The sequence below is a fragment of the Anas platyrhynchos genome, chromosome 2 (assembly GCF_047663525.1).
Source record: "Anas platyrhynchos isolate ZD024472 breed Pekin duck chromosome 2, IASCAAS_PekinDuck_T2T, whole genome shotgun sequence".
In the NCBI taxonomy this organism is placed as follows: domain Eukaryota; kingdom Metazoa; phylum Chordata; class Aves; order Anseriformes; family Anatidae; genus Anas; species Anas platyrhynchos.
The window spans coordinates 79,802,953-79,826,714 of NC_092588.1; the positions used below are offsets into that span (position 1 = coordinate 79,802,953).

Below are 23,762 nucleotides of genomic sequence, written 5' to 3' on the forward strand. Positions count from 1 at the left end.
AGAAACCTTTCAGATTGGTGTGTCCAGGGGAAAAAATGACCAAGGAAGTTTTTTTGCAAACTGATGCAAAGAACTTCTGCTCCCTTAAAAAAAAAAAAAAAAGAAAGGACAAAATCACTCCAGTGAATCCCCTTCCTGTTGATGAACTGCCAAAAAAGCAAGCGAACTATGTTTGAGTGCTTTTGCCACCTCAGCTCTTACTTTCTAACCTATCTTCAGCTGTTTCATTAACTGAGACATCCCCAGTTTCTAATATATCTGTTTGCAAACCCTGACCTACCAGCAACGAAACAACTGCAGGTAAGCACTTCTGCAACCAAAGTACGTGCGTCAAACACTCCCTGCATTCATTTGAATTTGTTTCCTCTCTCACTCTTGTTGTATCCACGATATGTATGAGTCCTTGCATAAAAAGGCAGCAGCCACAGTGGGTGGAAATGGCAAATATCAAACAAGTTTAACTGGGTCACCTTCCAGAACTCTAGCAAAAAAAATAATAAATCAGATCAAAACCACCACCAACAACAAAATCAAAACAGGTAAGAACAGCTGAACAAAGCTGAAAACAAGAATGGTGCAGAAAAGAGCCTAGAGGATGGGCTCTGAACAGCTGACACTGGCTTAGCCTCCACTCTAGCCACTGCTGGACACCACAAACCAACAGAAAGCTCAAGATTTAATCCAGGCAGATCACAGTTAGACCTTCACCATAGAACAGCTTTAAATAATCCAGGGGCTCTTTTAAAGGTCTGCCTACAGCTACAACATCCACAGACACCGGAAAGGAAGTTTAGGCAACAGGCAAACCCTTGACCTCCATCACTGTCTCTCCACTTTTAAACCCACCTGACCCACTGCCACTGTTTTTCTACTAAACTCGGCGAAGCTCTTAAATGCCTGCCCATCTGATCCGAAAGGCATTTCATAGAACTGCTTTCATGGCCTTACACTGTTAGTTTTGCTGCAAGCTGGTTGAGGAAGGCAGCAAAAAGGCTGTACAAGAACTGGAAAGAGCGGGAAAGGCATCTGCCAACACAACAAATGAAGCAGAAAGTAGAAACAAAAGGCTGTGGGGTTGCAGGTGTGCAAAAAAAAAAAAAAAGAGAAAGGTTAAGGACTCTGCTTGGGAGTTTTTCCCATCAGCTATAACACTCGCATGAGTTCTCTATTTTCACAGCATCTGGTAATGAAAAATGAACAGATTATCTGGCTGTCTCGGTGGCGCTTGTCTTGCCAAGAAAATCCCCACCCAACAAGAGAAATCCTTGCTAACATGATCAAGATGTGCATACTTTCAGCAGAATAAACAGAACCAAGTTCAGTCTTGGTCAGAGCAATGTTTCACAGAAAGTCCTCCACTTCTTCTCAAATAACAGTTTAAAGCAGAAGAAAAATAAAAAAAAAAAAAGACAAAATAATCGTAAATTATACTCTTCATCAGAAAATCTATCTTTTTAATTGGCTTTGAAGGGTTAAGAGAGCAAAACTGATGTCCATACATTTTATGAAGAGAATGGAGATGTTTTTCAGTTTTTGTTGTTGTTTTGGTGAAAGTGATACTCCCTCCATGCGCACCAATGCCCTGGTTTCCCTGCCTTTCTCGGGTCTTCTGGATGTCAAAGCTCACCAGTGTTTGTGCTGGCATTTGCCCAACGCAATTCAGAGACACGTAGTCAAATATTCAGGACTGAGAAGGAGAAAGCGCTTATAATTCACAACGTGAGACTTCATATCGAGACAAGATATCATCTGCCAACTGCATAGACTTGAGTACCTTCCCCCCAAAATAAACCAATCTTTTCATGTTGCAGAAGATAAGTCACTTTGTGGAGAGATAAGGGCTCTGTAAAGTGATTTGTCCAACATTACACACAGGGAACCCAATTCCCTTGACATGTCTGGCAGCACAGATTGTGCTTCCCAGGGAGTGCTTTGAGAAAAGAAACATTTCACCTTTTCTGAAAAACGAACAGAACCCCTGAACACCTTTCCCTGGTCCAGACCTTTAGCTGCTGACAGAAGCAAACATTTGAAAGCAAAGTGAAGAGAAAGATGTTTGCTACAGGAAATTGCAAACGTAAAACCCTTCCATCGAGGACTGCTATTTTCCTTCACAGGTATCACTTCTGCAGCAGGAATAGGAGCAGCAGCATGGACAAAACATTTTTAAGTCAAGCCTTCTAAGGCAGTAACGGGGTAGGCAACATGGGAAAGCTCCGCAAGCTCACTGCTTCTGTCATCATCACAAACGAGGGAGGCTGCAGTGGTGATGAAATCCCAGAATGGGTAAGCTGTGCTCACCTCCTGTTTTGTTAATACCTGTAGAGAAGTTTAAACACATTCCCTGTGCTGCTTGGAAGCTGCGTCACCTCAAAGCTGCAGATGGAAAAAGTCTCCAAGTCGGAAGCAGCCATTTAATATGCTATTCAAAGCAGGTTTAGGTTCTACCTCTTCTCAGCCAACATTTTGCCAACTTTTGAAAGTCTAGCCTCAGTTCTAGTTTTAGCCTGTGCTTGTTCATTTTGGCATCATGAAAAAAGGAGGGGGGAAAAAAGCTGTCTACAGTTCTGTAGCTCAGTTTAAAAAGGTGAGTTGCAGCCCAAGAATTTTTATCCAGATTCTCTGCCAGGATTGCACTAATCTGTATTCAAGACCTACAACTTGTAAATAAATTTACTGAAGTATTGCTCTCTTTGTTTTCTCAGATGCCAGTAGCTTTCTGAATCTTACTTAAAGGTTTCTTTCCTTTCCAAGTTGACAGGAATTTCAACTTGGGACCTGTAAATAGGATTGTTTTATTTTAAATTGACCTAATTTTGCAGCCTTCATGAAAAAACTTCTACATGTTTGACTTCTAAAGTTCATGCAATATCTAATGTACAAGAGTTTGAGAAAGTCATCCACAAGACAATTACAGCTGCTGCTGTTAAACATCTTTCCCATATGATTTTCATCGCATTTAAACAGAAACATAACTGGTAACTGCAATTATTACAGCAGCAGCATTGCTACATTTGATCGTTTTGATTGCATTTTTATGTAAAGTCCCAACTGTAACAGTAATCAATATCAGAACAACTTTGCTGATAATCATTTTTCTTTCAAAGGTGGTACCCTACCCACAGCTGAATGCGGACAGCTATGCAATAGCTTAAAATAAAATAAAAATTTAAGTACAAAAATTAAAGTTTCTTTAAAGCAAATCAAGACTGAAATACCATACTGGGATAAATCTAAACCTTGTCCTAACAAAGTCCATCCTTTAGAAGACTATTTTTCAACTAAAAGATAATTTCCTTCTTATTCTTTGAACAAGACAGTTCAAAAACCAAGTTTACATAGAAAGCATCTCAACCAACCTAATTCCGCAGCTCTGATGCCCTGAATCTCAAGAAGTATAAACAGAGGTGCACAGCAGTATGAACAGTATAAAAGGAGGAGTTTTGCACTATTCTTAACTAGGTGATGATCTGTGACAGATCACCAGTCCTTCTTCACCTCTCAAGAAACCCAGGGGCTGTGTGTTCCCTTTGTCACAGTTAAGACTAGAAATAAAACCCCACAGCAGAAAAATCTCACTGCCTGTTAAGTTACACATGGGTTAAAATATTCAGAAATCCCACAACACTTTGTTGAAGTGCAGAGGTGCAAGGAACACTGACATCAAGCGTGGCAAGCCCATCCGCCACCCCAGCGATGCTATGAATCCCTGGTATTTTAATCACAGTCACTTTACAGGATATGTTTAGATCAAGGAAGAAAGATTATGAAGACTTTGAGACTAAAGGAACAGCAGTATAAAAATAAGAAGCCAAAAATCAGATCAAGCGGTGACACCAGCTAAATTAGCGACAAACATTTGAAAGGCATAAGAAATTCACAAAGCAAGGACACAGGAATAACTGAGTTATTCTGACAGCCTTATGCACAGATTTTGTTTTGTTTGACAGGTATAAATAAGTTCTAGCCTATGACTGAAGGAGGGGGGGGGGGAAGCTTTCACACTTCATCAAGCAAACCTAAGGAATATATATTTAAAGCAACTGCCACTAACTCATCTCAGTGTATGTAGTAGAAAATAGCATGCGCTTCACTTTACAGCTCGATTTCAAGAAGTAGGTGTACAGCAGGAGCTTGGTGGGGAAAAAAAGTAACCATATAAGGCAACAAAACCAGAATAAAAAGAATCTGTGTTTTGGTGAGTTGGGCAGACATCTGTTCTTATCACCCAAGGTTTGACAACTTTCAAATCAGGGGAACCTCGCATTACCCCTTCAACTAGGAAATAAAACAAAGCAAGGTTTCTCTCACACAAGTTGAAAACAAATTCCTTTACATTTACCTGTCTGCTTTCAAAAGCAGGTTAGATGGCAGTTCAAGGAGCTGGTTGTGTTGCACATCCAGGACCTCCACTTGTGTTCGTTCAAGCCGATCTGGTAGCCTTCCTAACAAGTTGTGTCCCGCCAGCAGCTTGCGCAAGCTACTATTGTAAAACAACCTGAGAGAAAGAAAACACACCAAAAATAATAAAAATCTCAGCTGAAGATTTGCTTTGGGTATTTGAGTGTGATATCACAGTTCATTACCAGCAAGTGATTCAGCCAACTGATTAGCAGACCGGTATTAGTTACGCACGGTTCTGAGAACATCTTCCCACTCTCCACCAACTTCTTAAAAAGGTTGCTCAGAGACAGGGAAGGAGACTTAAGGATGATTAAGGAGGGAAAGGAGCGAGAAAGGTTTATCTTATTGCAGTGCATAAGACGTGAATATTGAAACACGCCTATGAAGTAGGTAATTACTAACAATGGCTGCAGAAACGGCACTTAGGGGATTCCTCAAGATAGCTGAAGAACTTAAGAAGTGTGGGTGAAAGCACCAGTCACCCCACAAACTTCACTGTACTTTATTCATCAGGTGCTGATTCAATCCAATGCAATTCCCCACCCCCCATTTTCCTTTTCCCTTAATACCAGACTAGCATAAAGCCTCCTTTCCAGTTCTACAGTGAATGAAATTTATCTAATCGGCTTTCCTTTCTTGAGCTTTTACAAATGATAGATGACCCACGGTCCCATCCCCCTGCTCCATTTCTGCAGGAGGTGGGGATATAGTGGGAGAGATGGAAGAAAAGAGCAATACAAGGAGAAAGGAAAGAATGGCTATTTTAATCAAATACTAAAGCTAAATTTTGCTGTACAAAGAACTCAGTAAGGAGTTTAAAAATCCGCACTCAAAGACCTCAAAAAAGGAACAAGTCTTTATTTTGAAGAGAAAGCCCTTTCAATAAATTACAAAAAAAAAAGCTTTCTTCATCTGCCACCCGTCTTACATTCTTGCTACTGTACCAGTTAATCCGGCGAGCCTGTGCATATTGCTGACCAGTTTCAATCAAAGATTTTCAAATTACTCAGCATTAATGAAAAAAAATCTCCTTCCCTTTGTTACAATGAACTATATACACATAAAGAACCCCCCCCCTTCCCTACACTACATCAGGGGTCATTAGATTATTGTGCCAAAATAATCAATGGAGTATGCTGACTATTTTCCCCTTGACAGATAGAGTCATACTGTGTATCTGTGTGCCAGCACTAACAGTTATCTCAGTTGGCTCGATCATCTGCACTATGACCATGGAGACAGGTCAACAGCCAGCCATATCATTCCAGAAGACTCAACACAGGGTAAAAAGATTTATCATCCAGCGATAAGCATATCTATTGCATGTTTGGCATTTGACCATTTTTTATTTCTTTCTGCATTTACTTGAAAATCTCTCTATGGATTTGCCTTTCTATTCTACTTACTTTCCTCATCAAGACTGGCCAGTGTCATCAAACCAAACATTAAAGGAAAAAAGAAGAGTTAGATGAGAACACCTCCAAAAAAAATATCAGATTTAGTGATTTCACATTGTTTTCAAGCTACACAAGCACCAGAGGAACTGGGCTCCCTGAAGAAACCTTGAACCACCAGCGTTCAACCAAGCAAGCTCCTGATGAGCCTGGGACACTTGGTTCTCCGGCTGGGTAGGGAACCAGGACACCAGGACTTCTCTTCCCTATGGGCAGCTTTCCCACTTGCCCGACTCCCACTGGAAGCTTTGATGGCATCAAAATTTCTAAGGGCAGGCATGCCGCTTAGCATCAGCATCTTGGGAGAAAACATGATTTAGTGAAAACTCAACCAATTCCTTCAGTAAGCAACTGTTTTAAAAACAAAGCACCATGTTGCATACCAATAGATCTGTTCAAAAATGGACAAAAAAAGAAACAAAAACACATACAAACATCTGCTCATTGGTGGCAGCAAGGTCATTTTGGCAACCTTTAATTGAAGGATTTACATGTTCTTTGGGGAATTCTCTGGCAATGTCAGTTTTATGGTAATGAGTTTACTCTGCTGAGACTTAAGTACCCTTTTTGTTGTTTTTCAGTACTTTTAAAGCAGAAATGGCTGCATTACAGTCCAACAGTGTACATTGTTCCCATTTTCTTTGATGGAAATATTAGTACACAGTCCTTTATCTGAAAGTGCTTCAACTTTCGGGCTTCAAGGCTGCTTTTCTGTTTAAGAAGCAAATACAAACAGCCTCAGCTGTAGTCTGTTTAGATTAGATGCAACCTTCAGCCTTCCAGGATACTGCTGGTCAAGGCTTGAACATTTAGTGGTTCAGGTTGCAAGCATTCTCCTAAGAAAGTGCTGTTCATTTACTTGACAGATTTTCAGAGTGCTATTCTATACAGAAGTAGAAGCAAGAAACAGTGCACGAGTCCACTTATTGGGCACTTTTTTTTTTTTTTATACTTACTGTAAGCCTGAGCCATTTGCATTTGAATCCAGACCCAAGTTTTTCTAAAGATTAATGGATGTTCAAAGCCTGTGTTTTGAACTGGGCCCTAAAACTGAGCTGACTTATTAGGAGCTAAGCTATCTAGACACATACTACAAAGAAGAGCTTTCAAAGATAAGCTGTTTCCTGAGGTTAACGATAAGATGGCAGGAGAGACAAGTGGGATGTTGACTGTACCTAATTTCAAGCTAATCATTAATCTCCCAAAGATATCCGGTATGCCTTGATATTCCTTGCTGTTATGAAGTGCAAATGAAAGGCAAATGAACTTTGGCTCCCCCCACTTCTGAGTAGGTGCAAGTTTCACTTTGTGTGGAAAAAACAGAGGGATTAATAGTCTGCATGTTAAACAGTTAACTTGCTCAGTAAGTCTCCTCACATCCTGTTCTGCCCATATTTCTGATATCTATTCTCTTCCCATCTCCAACACTAAATTTCCAGACCCAGACAAAACTATTCTTTTTTGTTTCTGATGCTCTTCTGTTCTCTATAGCTTTGGAAGGAAAATATTCAATAGCTCATCATTATAGCAGCTGTCCACAATTTTCAATAGCTCTGTACATAAAAATTAAAAATTCTCAATTAAAAATTCACTTAAAAATTCTCAATACCACCACCTGACTGTGTCTCTCTAGACAGAAGTTGCTAACAGCCCTTCATTATTTAAACCCAACTATTTTCCTTCCTACTCGCTTTCCTCCTACTTTATCAATTTAAAGTTCAGACTCCTGGAAGGGAGATCATCCTTGTAGTAAAGGCAATTGCTCTACTTGCAAAAGCTTACTTGCTTTATGCAGATTTACTTTCTCCTCTCAAACCTTTTTCTTATCTGAAACTCAAATGGAGCTTATGAGGCAGAGAATCTAGGCACTGCTGAAATAGAAATAAGTCACAGCTCCTGGATCTCTAAACTGTCGTGCAAAGTTATGGTTGTAAATATTTAATATTCAGTGTTAAAAATGAAGGGCTTTCCTCCTTGAACAGCTTCAAAATTTCCAACCTGAGTTCAAAGGCACTGATTTCTCTGCATAAAAGGAAAAGAAGAAAGGCTGGATGGAAGCTTGCGGTATGATGACACCCCACAAGGTAAAAATAAAATCAAAACAGAAGATAAAACAGGGCTGGCAATCACTGGAACAAGCTAAACACTGAATCAGCAATTATTTCTGAATTGCTTATCCTGCTCCAAATCTTGCAACAGGTCTGCAAGACTCACCGGGCAGGCAGCTCACGTATCCGATTGTGGCCAACATCCAACACTTCCAGTTTTCTGCTGTCACATACCCACTCAGGTAGGCTTTCCAGGTGATTTCTATGAATAAAGAACACGGGAGGTATACTAAGCCATAATCCAGATGTAAAGCTAGCATATGCAGATACAAACCTGGGCATCAAATCATGATCAGGCACTTCCCCAATTCCAAGTGCGCCTAGAAGCTAAAGACACCCCATCCATTTAGTTACAATGCCATCAAAGCACAGAAATGGTTTTGTGATCAACACCACACATTCTGCTCCATTTTCATGTATAACTACACGGAGAACACAGCTTTACAAAGTGCACTTAAAACAATTTGCACTTATTTAGTCACACCTGTATGTTACATCTAGGTGCACAATAAGAGTAACTCATGGTTAATGAAACTTTGAAGCTGATGGCCACTAACCCAGGTTAACTCAGTAATTGCTACAATCACCTTGAACAGTTAAGAGTGCTTTAAGCAGGTTTTTTAATGAATGAAATTACACCACTGCTATATGCAGATGAGTAATTCCTTACTTAAGAGAGACATTAAGCACACGTATAAAATGCTTTCCCCCAAAAAAGCCACAAATTAAAACAACTCCTTCTGCATTTCTTTCCTTACCCTACCTCCTTTTTGAAGCTGAGATTTTTGGATACATTCAAATGGCAACTGCAGAAATCCCTGCAACAGCCAGGGCTGTGGACAACGATGAGCTGCAGGAACTGCACAACTGGAGAGCAGACTAACAGACTGTCACCTACACTGGGACTGATACAGAAGTCCAAAAAGGAACTTCTCTACATGTCTCATATTGGTGCACGGTTGAATAATCCTGCATTGGCTGTATAGAACAGGAAATCTTTAAAACAGGACAATTATTTTCCCATAACTGTAAAGGCACATAATGCTTTTAATGCTAAAAATAAAAATAAATAAAAATAAATGAAAAGGAAACATGGAAGAGCTGGCCAGTGGGAAAAAGCCCAAGGACTGACTTTGAGAATCAGCACTCTCATGCATCAAGGTCCATTTCCTGCTTCCACTTCCACTCAGTAAAACACAGTGAGCCTTCTTATTCCATAAACTTCATTATGATTAAAAAAAAATAAAAATAGTAAGCGACTCTTACCTAGAAATATCCATATAAGCCAAGTAATTAGGAACTGGATACACGTCAAGGTGAGCAAGTTCTAGGGGGTGAAAAATAAACACGTAATGATAAAGCTTTTCAATTTTGCTGTTCTGTACAAAGTATTTCAAGCAGCTAACACCCATAGTTTTCTGAGTCAGTCACTAAACTAGAAGAGCTTCTCAAGGTTTGGGCCTTTTTTTCCTCTTTATTATATCCGAGTATGCTAGCCACATCAGGTTGTACTTGCTGTGACAGACACGACATAACTGAACAGAAAAGAGAAAATGGAGAATTAAAATTCACAGCAGATTTTTATTTCTCCATTTTTGTCCCAGAGGTGTAACTTCACCTCTGTCACCCTACTTTGTCTTCTTTAGCCGGAACAGGCAGTACTCTGCTTTTTTCACCGGGTCACCAATAGTACAGACAAAGAAGGGAGATTAAAACACGGTGGCTGAGGGTGCAAAGAAGAGTGCCTTGCTCTTCCTGCCGGCTATCCGACCAAACATGCTGTTGCTTGCTAGATCCAGACCAACTTGGGTTCTCAGCTCACATTGCACAGCACATGCTCAGATTATGTTCACTTTTCTTAGCTACAAAGATCCTGGCATGAATACTTAATGAAGGCACGGGCCTGGATATCGTTAGGATGACAGCCTTTTAAAGACAGCGCAGACTGTTCAGCAAATTCACAGCTCTCTGAGCTTGTGTTTTGTTTATTCCACGCCAAACTACTCCAAACAATAAAAATGGTGGTGAAAACTGAGTATTTTAAGTAACAGCAGCTTCTACAGACAGATTAAACAAATCCTATTAATGGAACACAGGACTTATTCAACTGGAAAAGGCCACGTAATTTTTATTATACAATGCAAATGAAGTTACTCGTTATAGAATTTGTAGCTTTCTGGCCAGAGCGAGTACCTAAAAATAGTAGCAAAAATAAAGTTTTCGTTTGTCTCAAGAACGGACACTTGTTCAAACTTTAAGTCCAGATAGAAGCAATAAATTCCTTATTACCCTTGGTAAAGCAACGTATTAATATAGCCCAAAAAAAGACAACTTTAAGACCCCTCCCTGCTGACAAAGAAGGGAATTTTGGTCCAAATTTTAAGATCTCACAGTTTTGAGAGCTCCAAATCAGCAGCACAGTGTTATTCAAAAGTCATGATACACCATACGTAAAGCTTTTATCCTGGAGTCGTGTCAAGCGCCTCCTGACTCCTCTCAATTACTTGCATTGTACTCCGTAAGCATCCCACTGAGAACCAGTTACAGAAACCCAGAAATCGTCTGACAAGACAGCTGCCCTGGAAACACACTTACCATTCGAGGAAGCATACAGGGCTTTAAGAAAATATCCACTGATTTTGAGAGTTACCAGTTGATTCCGTTCACAGTGTAACACTTCAACGTTGTTAAAAACTGTTGCATCCAGCTCTCCAAGTTTGTTGTCTCTGAGATCCAGTTGGGTCACATGGTGCAGGAAGTCTGTTTCAGCAGCCTCCAATCTCCTAATTGAATTTAATCTTGCAGACAAAAAGGGAGATTAAATGTAGCTACTCGACAGGACCCTGCTGACAAACTAATGCTCACTCTACAATCGGTTGCATTGGATTAAATTAGGTTCTGATCAAGTTTGATTGTACATATTTTTCTCTACATCAAGTGATTTTTAAAAGCAAGACGGATCGGTTCTGTTGTTTTATCCATTATGACAAGGAAATGATGACACTGAGTTCCTTTCTAAACTACTTTGAAAAACATTGATAAAAAGCTCTGCAAGAAGGTAAGTATTTTTATTGTGTCTGTAAAAATAAAAGATGATCTGGCTGTTACTTGTGCCTGACAGTATGGAAAAGAAAATAAAACTGCAGGTATATCATAAGCACCAGCTGGAAAGGTCTGGTAGACATGAGAAATCTGCAAATATTGGTGTCTCCTGTCTTATTGAAAGGCCAAACTGAGATTTATGAATTCCCATACTTGTCTCACCTCACCATATTCCACGGTGAGCAGATTCAGAGACCTGAAAAAGGGGGTTGAAAGAAAAAGCAAAAACCCAAGACGAGGCCATCAGAGAACAGGTTTTATCACAGCTTCACTGCAGTGCATTAAAGCTGCCAATAGTCAGCAATTTCTGGGGAAGTTACAAGCAAAACAGTACTATTTGTAACAGCAATATTTGAGATGGCCAGGCACTTCAAAGAGTTCAGTTTCAAATTCTCAGATCTGACCAGAACACTAAAAATCAGTCTATCAGCTTCTGTTGGCCCATTATGCCTCCCTAGTGAGGATGAGGGCACCTACCTAAGGTTTTGCTGTTGCTCATTCTTTCACAAGTTGTCCTCTGCATAACAGCTTTATATTTTCAAAGGAACTCCATTTTTCCATCAAAATAAATCAGGGAATTTGCCCCCTCTGCCATCACAGGCTTTTTTTTTTCTGCTTGCAATTTACAAGGCAGTGCTTACTTCTGATTTCACTAAAGCAAAGCACTTCACAGTACAGCAAGTACAGTTTACAAACATATTTGACATGAAATAGCCAGGGCAGCTTTACAAAGAACTAATGTTCACTGCTTGGTGCAGAAAGGATGCGGCAGACAATGAAAGGGCTCTATAAACTGCACAGCTGGAACTGAAGGCAATCTCAACCACAGCATCTCTACTCTAAGGCCAAAAGCTAACGTTATTGAAACCCCGATCGGTACTGTTTACATTAACTAAAAGCTGAACCACTGAAATAGCTGGTGTAGATTTCAAGATTCCCTTTGCTTTCTACAACCTTCAGACCCCACACAAATGGGAAGCAGAAGATCTTTGAAAAAAGCAACACCACAATGCCACAATGGGCCTAGGATGTGAAAGCTTCTGTTTCCCTTGTGTGATCAGGGGCTTCTTTTCCTGTCCCCTGTTCCTCAAACAACTGCTTGTAAAAAAGAAAAAGTGATTAAAAACGCAAGGCGCTTCATGCATGTCTCTGAACATGTTCAAAATGAACTAAAACATACACGGTTTAATTTTTGACTAGAAAGGTAAAAAAAAAAAAAAAAAAAAGATAATTTAGGGATAAAATCAAAGTTTCTTATTTTTCCTTCTATGCTTCTCCTGACTATTGATATCAGGCTCTAGAATCAGGTGGTTGACACCTTGAAGAAGTTACACCCCTGCTTTTATGGCTTTATACTTTCATAATATATGGCACAATGGTGAACTGCATCAATTAAATATGGGAATCTAACAAAGGACATAAGAAAGCAAATCAAAAAAAAGCTGAAACTGTATGGGCGCTGTCTCTGTCTTTTCTTTTAACATACAAACTCACAGATACGTTTTAACCCCACCAAATGCACTTAAGAATTCATTAATCTATTTCAGCCATTTTCTTAACCAGCACATACTTATGCTGGCCTTTCCTTGAATCCAAAGTCTAACAGCTACGCGACAGTACGGTACGCTAAGTTTTAGGTTCAACAGCTTAATTTAACTGAACAGGTCCAAAATTCATTATTATTTGGACCTCAGGGTCCAGGCTGAGCCTCACTTAGCTAATTGCTGAATCTGGTTTGTCCAAGGACAGTAAGAAGAAAGAATCACCACGGACCAGAGCCATTTGCAATAAGGATCTCTTGACAATCTGCTGAAAGCGTTGGTAAAATACTAATTGTGGACTAGGCTTTGTAACATACCAAGGAACATTAAACCATCTATTATTGTCCTCTCAATTTACCTTTCCATCATCTTACACATCTGTAATATTTCAAATAGAAGCTTTTGGGGGTCAGGGACTATCATTTATATTATGCTAATAGGGCACCAACTAACAATGCAGGAGTCACCGGTGTCCCAGGCTGTTTCATTTGAACTCTTGGTGTAAATATTAATTCCCTCCAAAACTCACTTTCCTAGCCATCCCCTACATGTTACCTCTTTCTCAAAGAAGAGCGTGAAGTCTCTGCAAGTACTGTGAGTTAACAGCACAGTCCATGGTTCAGTGGATTAACACAATGGATTCATACACAGGGGATATTATGCCACAGGAGAAATTGTTTCAACACCAATGACTTAGGTTCACTTATTCTGCCCCATTTTCAAATACCTACCTTAGGTCCACGTGTTTAATATGAGGCATCCTTTTTAATGCTTGTAAGTTGAGGGTATCCACACAGTTTCCTGACATGCAGAGCTTATCCATGGCAGTCAGCTTCTCTAACACTCCTGGAATGTCAGTGAATTCATTGAAGGACAGACTCACATAGCTGAGCTGATGCATATGCTCCAATTCATCAGGAAGGGACTGGAGAAAGTTACCATCGAGCAAAAATGTCTGCAAGCTATTACAGGCAGGGGAGGGAAAGGGAGAACGAAGAAAGTGAGTGACCTGTTAAATCCCATTTCCTTCCTATAAACACACAAACCTGCTGTGGTTACAGTGAAATAAAATATACAAAAAGGCAGAAGAAATAAAAACAAAAGGAATACCTGCTTTAACATCTGCTACAGAAAATACTGAGCAATTAAAAGCCTTGGTAACTATGAAACGCAGGCCACGCTAGTAGGAACATCACATCTTCAAACATCTCCACCCACAACTGTGGCTTGTGTGATGACTGAAGCACATAATCGAGGATGTTTAAACATCCTCTTCACCATGAAAGGTGATCCTTGTGTCAAATACTGGGGACTGGAAGAGCTTCCAGACACAAAGGGTGTGTCTTCCTCTCTACCTGCAGCTCACAACTGCTGCAATACAGATCTACAAGACAGCTTGCTTTGACACGACCCAGTTAAGTTTAAATCACTTTTCACAGCAAGATTACATACAGAATCATGAAAGTGTTGGTTGCCTTTATTATCAGGCAGTGTATGTTAAGTTTTAAGAAAGTACTTGCTTGTGCATCTCGCCTACAGCTGCTGGAACACTTCTGAGGGCATTGCAGGACACGTTGAGTTCAGTCAGGGTTGGGATGCTGCAGACTGCCAGTGGGAAGTCTCCTAAATTATTATTGGAGAGGTTAAGGCTCTTCAACTTAGTGAATCTACAAAGAAATAAGAAAAAAAGAGAAAGAAGTGGAGCATAAGACAATTATCGCAAGGCAACCTGGTATAATACAAGGTAAGTTTGGTTACTTAAATAAAAATAACGTGCATTTTCAGTTTATGTACTCAGAACAAGCATGGAAACTTCTAGACACTCAAGTTCAACACCACTTGCAAGAGTTCACTCATGTGAAGCTGGCATGGGAGAAACAGGACCTCCTGAACTAAATGTCTAGAAGTAACACAGAACAGACCTTGCCATCCGTATGATACATGTCATTTCTGAAGAGGTCCCCGTACTGAAACACAGCTGTATCTCTGAACACATTCCTTGCTGCTAAGACCACCCTAGTAACACTGGTTACAAGGTGCAGGAACTTCTCAACCAATTTGAACAGTACATCTTTGTGGTTCAGTTCAGCTCCATTTGTGCAAATGGATACAGCCTTTCAACCAAAAACATCAGAATAGGTTGGTTTGAACAGAACTGGAAAAAGTGTACTGAATTAAAGCAATATTTAGCAAGACTTCTATAGCAAATGAGGCAAATCCTTAGGGTTTTCATTAGGTACTATTCGCTGGGATGTCACACTAATTCCAAAATTCTGTCTTCGACATGTCTCAGAACTCTTGAAATCCCCTTGATTTATCTAGTCAGTCAAAGAAATAGCCTGCATGTGCTTGCTTTATTAGAAATGACCAAAAAGGCTGTTTGAACAAAAAAAAATCCCACATACGAGAAGAGGACAATCCAATTAGCCAGCCTGCATGTTCAGCAACGCTATTATGGTTGCCTAACAACCACTGGAGGTATGCCTAAAGGCAAGTAAATGGATGAATGAAGAGATCTGTGTTGGGTTCCGATAGATGGGAGGAAGTTTATTCTCTGGCACGGTTTATGCCAGGACATTTTATTTAGACTTAATTTTCCCTTCATTAACTCTCAAGTCCTTTATTTCTGCAAGCAGGCTTTTAGGTAACACAGTAATGGAAGCAAAGCTGCACCTATAGACGTTTTCATTTCATGAAAGTGATCTCTGATAGTAGGTGCCAATGCATTGCCCAACGTATTCTCACCTCAAAGCACTTTGCTCTCCCCCAGCCAGGAAACAAGGACAGAAAATGCATCAAGTGCTGAACAGGCTACAAAGTTTTAACACAAGAAGACTCTTAAAAACCCTCCCCAGCTCTTTCAATTAACTGGTACACAACCTTCAGTATCGGCCAGATCAAACTCATGCCACTGAATAAAACTCAACGTGAAAATGTTAATTATTGCCTTTGGATCTCGTATCAATGGGATTTAACCCCAAAGTACAGGCTGTAAATACATTTAATATTTACAAAGCCTTCCAACAAGCATGGGAATGCTGTGCTCTCTATTGCTATTTTGGTGCGAAGATGGGAGAAGAAAATAAGGAAAAATCACGGCCAGTTATCACAGCTTTTGAACAAGCTGTGCTATGCTGGAGGCAGAAGTTTGGAACAGAGTTAGACGGAAACTAAATGAAATCCTGCAATCAAATTACTGCTGCAGGGAAAAAAAGGCTACTGTGCAGAAACAATGACTAATGCATCACTAGAGGGAGAACTATAAAATAATAAAAAGGAGGCTAGGGTAAGCCAGCTAATGTTAATGAGGGGTACTAGTCAGAAAAAGAAAAGAAAGAAAAAGAAACATTTTGAATAAAATACCTTCCTATTCCTCTATTTTAGAGAAGGGGCTTAAAAATCCTGAACCTAGACCTAAAACTCACAATATTGCATCTATCTTGAAGACAACTGTAGAGTTTGGCCAAAGATGCATCGCTGCTTTGAAACCTGGGGTGATCCTGTGATGGGACAGCAGTCCCACAGCTTCCCCAAAGTCAAGCGCAAATCCAGGATGAGTGCTCCAAGCAGGAGAAGCGAGGGCCTAAAGAAATGCCATTTCTAATGAGAATTTCTCAGTAGTCAAGTCAGAGCAAGAAGTAGTGGTGAACACGAGGTCAAAAATAAGTAAAAGCTGCTGGAGAAGCCACAAAATGCAAACATTCCAGCTTTCAAGTCAACCATGAAAAAAAGAATTAACTGATTTAGTAACCAGCACTGAGGCTACAGGCTTTACTCGTGCCTCTCTGGAGTCTCAAGAACAGTTCAGGGCTTTTGCTCACTACACAAGTGAAAACCACAAGCTACTAGGAGACTCCAAATACAGTCTCGAGATAAAATTACCGAAGATCAAGCTGTTACATAGAGGAAAAAGGATTTGGGGTGGGGAGATAGGAAGGGAGGAGGCTAAAAAGAATTGTTTACATCAAGAAATTCCAATGCAGTGTCAGCTTCAGGATTTTCTGCATTCTTCTGGAAAATTATCTTATGTCAAAGGGAAAAAAATATTTGTCTGTGTATTACATCTTGACTACCCTAATGTATGTTTTAACAAGTGTTTATTCAGGGTCTTTTGTGAGTTAATTTGTATGTTAAACTTTTAGTTAATCTGATTACTAAGGACGTGAACCAGACTGGTCAACTGATCTATGTAACGTGTAAGGGAGGATGCGCAGTACTACCAGTACTGGATATTCACTGAAAAGGCACATACAATGCTTCTGTCAAATAATCCACAGAGGTGACTTACTGTTAAATAATATTTAAAGAAAATCTGAAAGGCAGACACTTAAACTTGGTTGATATGAAGCAGCTAATTTAAGACAACTGGTAGGAAAGACATTTTCTTCCCACTCTGCAAACACGTTCACTTGCAAGATGTTAAAGTCACATTTCTTCTCACGGAGCAGCGTCAATTACAAAACTATTCCAAGCAGAACAGGCAGGTACGTGCCCGAAGTTAAAATCTTTAGTCTGCCTCTCATCTCTGGTCACTTACCCACACCACAAGCGGGACAGTGCAGTCCCGTTATGGAGCACTGCCATGCCACGTATTAAAACTCTGAATTGTTTATAGCACTGCTTCCATCGGGATAGATTTATAGTCAGTAGCACCAGGAGCACTTGTAGCATGGATATAAATACAAGAAAAGTGTTTTACAGGCTCCAGTTTTCACTTGCTGCTGAGTTTGCAAAAAAAGAGTTCTATTTTAAGGCAAATTGTTACACGTCAACCCTTTCCTTTAAACATGCAACATGACTGAATGCTAACTGCCATAATTGAGCCCCAAAATGCACACTAACTTAATCCTGAAGCTGCCACTTCAGGAGTGGCTTTAGTTTGATGTATGCAAAATGAGGAGAGGGGGTAACGCATGGCTCAATAAGGAGCTCAGCCAAAGGAAAACAATTGCTGTCCCCATCCTATCTCCAGTATGTGGGGCGTGGTGGCAATTGAACACCACTTCAAGCAGCAGCAGCGCTGTCCCCCAGCTCCAGCATTGCTTACGAGCAAAACTATCACCCTCATTCACCCAGCAGCACCCTGGGAAGCATTGGCACTGACCTACGAGTTTCCACCTTCATAAATGCCACATCATTAACCCAGCTGGCTATTCTGTAACCCCAGTTTCATGCCCTAAATGCGATAATCCCAAGCAGCACTTCACTGCACTTGAAGACCAAGCAACTGGCAGGCTGGAGACATTCTTCCCTCCTCCTCAACCTCTAGGGTCGAGCTAGGATTTACTTGCATCCCACCCTGACTTACGATAAGCCTAGCTGCTGGGTTCACACCAGTCAGGTCGCTGACACTGCTCCAGCCTCACTGGCTGGGAACACGGATGTTCCCCGAGCGATGATTGCACCTCAAAGCACCTATTTACTGCGCTCTGAGTTTGTAAGGAGAGCATGGGGATGCCTAAGTTATGGGTTTTCAGATTAAAAGCAGCTATCTTATGGTTGGAAGTAGCAAGGAATTTCAGAAACACATCGGTATCTCTAAGTTGTCTAGCCTCCTCATACCCTATGGAAGCTACTTCAAATTACTGCCACCAGCCCAGAAGAATCCCAACTGAGATGCCAAAGTATACAGCTGATTTCTAAAGGGGCTGTAGGAAAGAAAAGATAGCAACTGATCTTGAGATAAAAACCCAGATAATCACTGTTAATTATTAAACAGGCATAATCACAATAACTACTTGTTATTCAGATAAAATTGGCAAGCATCATTTTGTTATTGTTAAAGCAAACTTTTTGGTTTATTACATCCCCCTCTTTTTCTTCATTTTTCTTTTTTTAAATCATTGCTGAAGTCTGTGATAGGCTTACATTGAAAATCCACATACTGGCAACTTCCCTTTCAATATTAACAAGGAAACAGTACTCTTGATGTAAACAGTTTTTTCCAACAATGACTGAAATGATTATGTATAAAATGGGCCTAACCCACTGAAACACAGCAACAGTAAATAACAACTACAGTTTATTAATTTGCTTCAAACCTAGAGTGATAGTACTCTGCAAAATTACTAATCCTGAATTCTTGTTTACATTTCAGAAAAGGAGACATGAAGTTTCAGTGTAGATAAGGGAACAACGTTTGGAAACGGTGTACACAACTCTCAACTTCACCGTTAAAAATGTATCAACCAATATAAAAAGTGTAACCAATAAAGTTTTTGACAACTTAGAACGTCTTCAGTTATTCCACCTGTAGCATACAGTGGCTAAAACCCCAAGGGCTTTAAGACAAACTCTGACTCTGCTGGGATATTATCACAGAATGTCATTAACTTCTATAAGTCACCAGCTGGGGAATCTTTCAACTAAGACCCCTCTTCTCCCCCCAGAATCACCATTGCTTTCCTTTTTAAAAAGCTACAGTAAGGGAGAACAAGGACCAAAATTTGCTGTGCTGTTCTTCAAACACATAAATTTTCAGACTACTTTATACTTTATAGTATGAAATACGCATTTTCCCTGGTAAGAAAAAAATACAGATGCTGTATATGCTTTCCAGCATTCAGACAGTTCAGCACAGAAATTCACAGCATCTCCCTACTACAACCAAGCTGCTTCCGAGAGCCTGCTCAGTGGGTTGCTGCAAAGCTGGTATTTTCTTCTTTGACTTGCCTTTTGTTTTGACATTTAGCATCCCTGCACATCTACTAAATTACCACCTGAAGTGATTTATTACGAGGAACAGCTAGCTCCGAGAGCTGGTTATAGCAAGACAAGTTTTCCTAGACTGCCTTGCCAACCAGATTCTATTAAAAATTGTACCAGGAAGGCTAGGTATACGAAATGCCAATACATTTTGTTCACAACATCTAAGCACATGGATATTTCTAGAGCCTTAAATACTTCTGGGCTTGATTCATTGGTGCTGTGCCCTGTGTGTGGCTGCAATTAAAACTGACAGTTTTGTATAAAAGCCAACAGTACCAGATCAGAACAACAGAGATTTTACAGTTGCTTTGCGGTGGTTTGAAAGAACAAGAGTAAAGAAAAATGATTTTTGGTTTATCCAGTCTACTTTTACCTCATAAAACCTCTGAAGCTTTGAAAGTTACATTATTAAATTAGAGGAAAAAGGGGAAAACGATGTCAGACAACTAGCAACCCATGTTTCCGTGAATGATTGACTTTCCCTTGTTTTGTACATGCTTTCACTATTAGGACTCACTAATACTTTCAAAGGCAGTGCTTGCAAGATATTTGTGGTTTTACTCACTGATTTAAAGTAGACTTATAGCAGTAGCCAAGCTGGCTCACAGCTTTTATTTGCAGCACAAGGGAAAACTCAAGTTTTTCCACCCCAAAGAGGAGAAGCCAGGATTGCATTTCTTAAGACAGAAAAGAGCATGGCTAGGGAGAACACTCCAGAGCCAGGTCTGAGCTTTTGCTGCTGTTAGGAGGCAAAAGACAACTGATGGGGCTCTGAAAGAACTGGAAAAATGTTTTTAGCGTTCAGCAGGAGCTACCATCTTACAAAATCCTTTCCACTTGCAGATCAATGGGAACAGCAGCAGCAGCTTCCAGCTCTTCCAGCTACTTACTTCCTGGGTAAGTAGCTTCCAAACTTACTTCCTGCCACCTGTGCTGGATGAAGATAAGGCTGGAGAACATCAGCAGTGGTAAAGGGAAGGTCAGAGACAAGGGGTAGGAGCTCACGAGGCACTGCAATACTGCCAGTTATCCTTCCTAATCACTCAGACCTTTGCTCCAGAAGTTCATGGATCTTCCAGTGCCTTCTTGGCAAGGTCAAAGCAGTTTGCTCTAACTCCGCTATCAGTCACTGACAGAATAGGACCAGTTATAAAAAAAATTATGAGGCTTATCTGTTTCATGCTACCTGTTTTGCTACTTCTCCAGATTTTCCTTACGCAGATTCGCAGAAAACAGGAGAGGTTTTTTTGGTAAACTGAACTCCTTCACACTTTCACATTTAGGCCTATGTTAGTGATGAAAATTTTAATAATTTATTAATGCTTTCAGCAAGACCTATCTGCTGTTCCTACAATTGCAGCACCAAGAGAATATTAAACAAAGAACATCACCCACCATGTTATTTATAAATGCTTTTGAATCCCAGACAGAATTAGCTGTATGTACATGGACAAAAATAGTTAAGTATCTCCTGTACACTTTCTAATACTTAAAAAAGGAAAGTGATAGACAATTAATGAATATTTTTACTTTAATTTTTGTGCTCGTCATCTGACTTCTGCTAAAATTCTACTTGATATTTGGAGATCTACACCAATATTCACAGAACATTTAATCCAGTATTCCTCTCCAGACTGTTCATAAACTCTTGGAAGCACTGCCTGCTTTGTTTGTAAAGCAGACCTGCTGGGTTCATTCATCTTCCATTATGCCAGATTTTTGTTTTTCTAGAACAAAATTGGAATTATATAAAATACAACAGCCCACATAATTCATCTTGCATTTTTTGGTTCTTTTTTTAAGATGAAGGGATGTAGAAACGTGGTTGAAAACATTTCATTTGAACAGGACTATGCACAAATACAATCCGGAGGTACTCTGCAATTCCGTTACTACTGAAATTAAAATCACAGGCTTATATTTACTATGGAAACATTAATCTTCCAGCATACAGAAAGACTGCTGATTTCACAATTCTGGGACACGCACATTAAATCACTCAGTCCACTAGTAGTACTGCTGTCCATCCGTTTCTTACATTCTTGATGAGCTGCAATGGACAGAACACCTGGAAGGTCACAGTTACTAGGAAAAGATGAGGTTTGAACAGAGAAGAGAGATGACAGCAATCTGGCTTAAATTGTTAAATCAGGGTTTTCTTTGCTTGAGAGAAAACAAAACTCTAAAGTGAACTTGCACACAGCGTTATCCCTACCTAGAATGCTGCTGATGGGCAACTCGGTAACTCATTCTCTCACGTAACAGATTGAAGGATTACAGCCTAGCCTCAGCAGGTAGGTGTAAAGCAACGCACTCTGAAAACTCCATTTTAGATCAAAAATAGTTTTCATAGAAAAGCATGGAGTTTCTTATGAAAGCTGGTCTGTTTCTAGCCAGCACACAGCTAACCAATTTCTGAAGCGTCAGTCTGTCCATTCTTCCCCAAGAAAAGTTACTTTTTTTTTTTTAAACCAGCATCACTTTAGGAAAGTTCCTGCAGACCAGTGGTTACTTGGCTCCAAGGGCAGAGGAAGACCAGTAGAACCAGCAGACCTTACCTTTGCAATTCATTAAGCGCTCTACTTGTAGATGGGCTAGGGTTTAGCCTCAGGAAGTTCTGCTTTAAATTGAGATGAGTGAGGTCTTGGCTATAAAACAGGTTGGCAGGCAGTTGCTCCAGGCTGCAGCATGAAAGATCCACTGAGCTTATACGCTGTGATGCAACCTGGAAGTCAAGAGGCACACCGATACATTAATAATGTAATAAATCAAGAGCATTTCCTTCAGCCCTACTAGCATGAGATAAACTGTTTTTTAACCACAGCACAAGTCGGTGTCAGCATATGCAGCTAATTCAACCCTGTTTACATCACTTGTAGAAGTTAACCCACAATCTTGTTCCAACTCAGTGCTAAAACCAGGAGCACAGATGGCCAGCAGGGGGAAAGCGCAAAGGTTTGTCAAACTAACATGCAAAATGAATTCATTTTCATCTATGAAAGTTATGCGACACTCTGTGACCAGAAAAACAGGTAAGAGATTTGACATAAACTTCAGTTTAGTCCTTTGGTTAGCAAGTAACAGCAGCAAAAATGTAAGTGCACAAGTCCTCTGTATTGTGGTATGGTTGGTCAGTATATCGAGGCAAAAGGTGAGCAGAGGTAAGGGGATAGCAGTCATCCACCTATCTCAGCATTACACGTCAGGAAAAAAAATAATTCGTCACATTTACATCTTACTGGGAAAACAGTATCTGACCAGCAGCAAAGCACTGGGCGCTCTGTTCTTCTCGCTGAATTAGAAAACTGGCCAAGGGTAACTGATAAAAATGTGATAACAAAACTGAGATTTGGGAGCTTGCCACTCCTCCAGAAAGGAGGAGACAGAAGTCTGCAGATGCCAAAGAAATCATACTACCTAGCACTATGAAAGGGCTAGCGTCATTCCACAGAGACCTACAGGCAGCAAATTCAAACCGAAACTCTGCACCTTACCAAATCTCTAAGATACGACTGAGTGAACTACAACCTGCCACTTTATTTACTTAAAAAAACAAAAACAACACTGCCATTGAGAATTGTTACTTGTATTTTCTGTCCAATACTATTAAGCAAACCCTTTCAAAGTCTTGGGAGTCATGGAGTTACCTCCATCAGGAAGTACGAAATGCAATACAGCGAGGATGGTGGGCAAGGAGGAGCGATCAAGTGCTAGAAGAGTAAGAGACGTTTTTGGAGCAGACCTGGCTTAGATCAAAGGAGAGAAAGCAAACAAGTTCACTGCCATCGTAGACTTGTGGGGCTGCACAACCAGTGCTCACGCAGTGACGTGTTCTGTCGGCTGCTCACTGCAAGAGAAGCAATCATTTTTGCCACTGGCACTTTGATTGGCCTCGCATGCTATGATTCTGGAAGTACAAACACCACATCTAAGGGACAAGAAAGAAAAACAAACGAGAAATCCTCCAACAAAGCCCAGTGGCAGTTTATAAGAGCCTCTGAACTCCAGTGAAGGAGATATCATCTAATCTTCTGGGCAGAGATACAGCCTTTTCCATGAAGGACCCTGAACACAGAAACAGATCATTTTTTTTGCTGGCATAAGTGAAGTAGCTTGCCACTGAAAGGAAGGCCAAGGACTTTTTTCTTCCCTTTTTTTTTTTTCCTCTCTAACACAAGCTACACAGACCTCAGGATAAGTGGGCTCTATTACAAACACGCGGCCATAAGCTTCAAGAGGAACAGACGGTGCCGTGTTTTTCTCTGATGTGACCGCTAATAATCCAGCCCTCCCACATCCATTAAAATGCTTCAATTTCTTTTACTCAATTAGCTCAGTCCTTTTGTCACCCTAGCTACTATTTTTCTTCCTCCTATAGTATCAGACAGAAAATATTCACGGGCTATTCTCAGCCGTCATCTCGGAAAGTTAGGTGTTCGGTCTAT

At 40.3% G+C, this 23,762-nt stretch overlaps 1 protein-coding gene across 1 annotated transcript in view; it reads right to left on the reverse strand.

Annotated features, from left to right (window-relative positions):
* The window catches only part of PHLPP1 (PH domain and leucine rich repeat protein phosphatase 1), a 128,587-nt gene that overhangs the window by 21,350 nt on the left and 83,475 nt on the right, over nt 1-23,762 (reverse strand). Inside the window, exons 4-10 of the mRNA XM_005021068.6 lie at nt 21,876-22,042; nt 14,130-14,276; nt 13,341-13,571; nt 10,562-10,764; nt 9,233-9,293; nt 8,073-8,168; nt 4,343-4,498 (exon numbers count right to left, since the gene is read on the reverse strand). Coding sequence (XP_005021125.2) covers nt 4,343-4,498; nt 8,073-8,168; nt 9,233-9,293; nt 10,562-10,764; nt 13,341-13,571; nt 14,130-14,276; nt 21,876-22,042 — 1,061 coding nt within the window. The remainder of the gene's footprint in view (nt 1-4,342; nt 4,499-8,072; nt 8,169-9,232; nt 9,294-10,561; nt 10,765-13,340; nt 13,572-14,129; nt 14,277-21,875; nt 22,043-23,762) is intronic.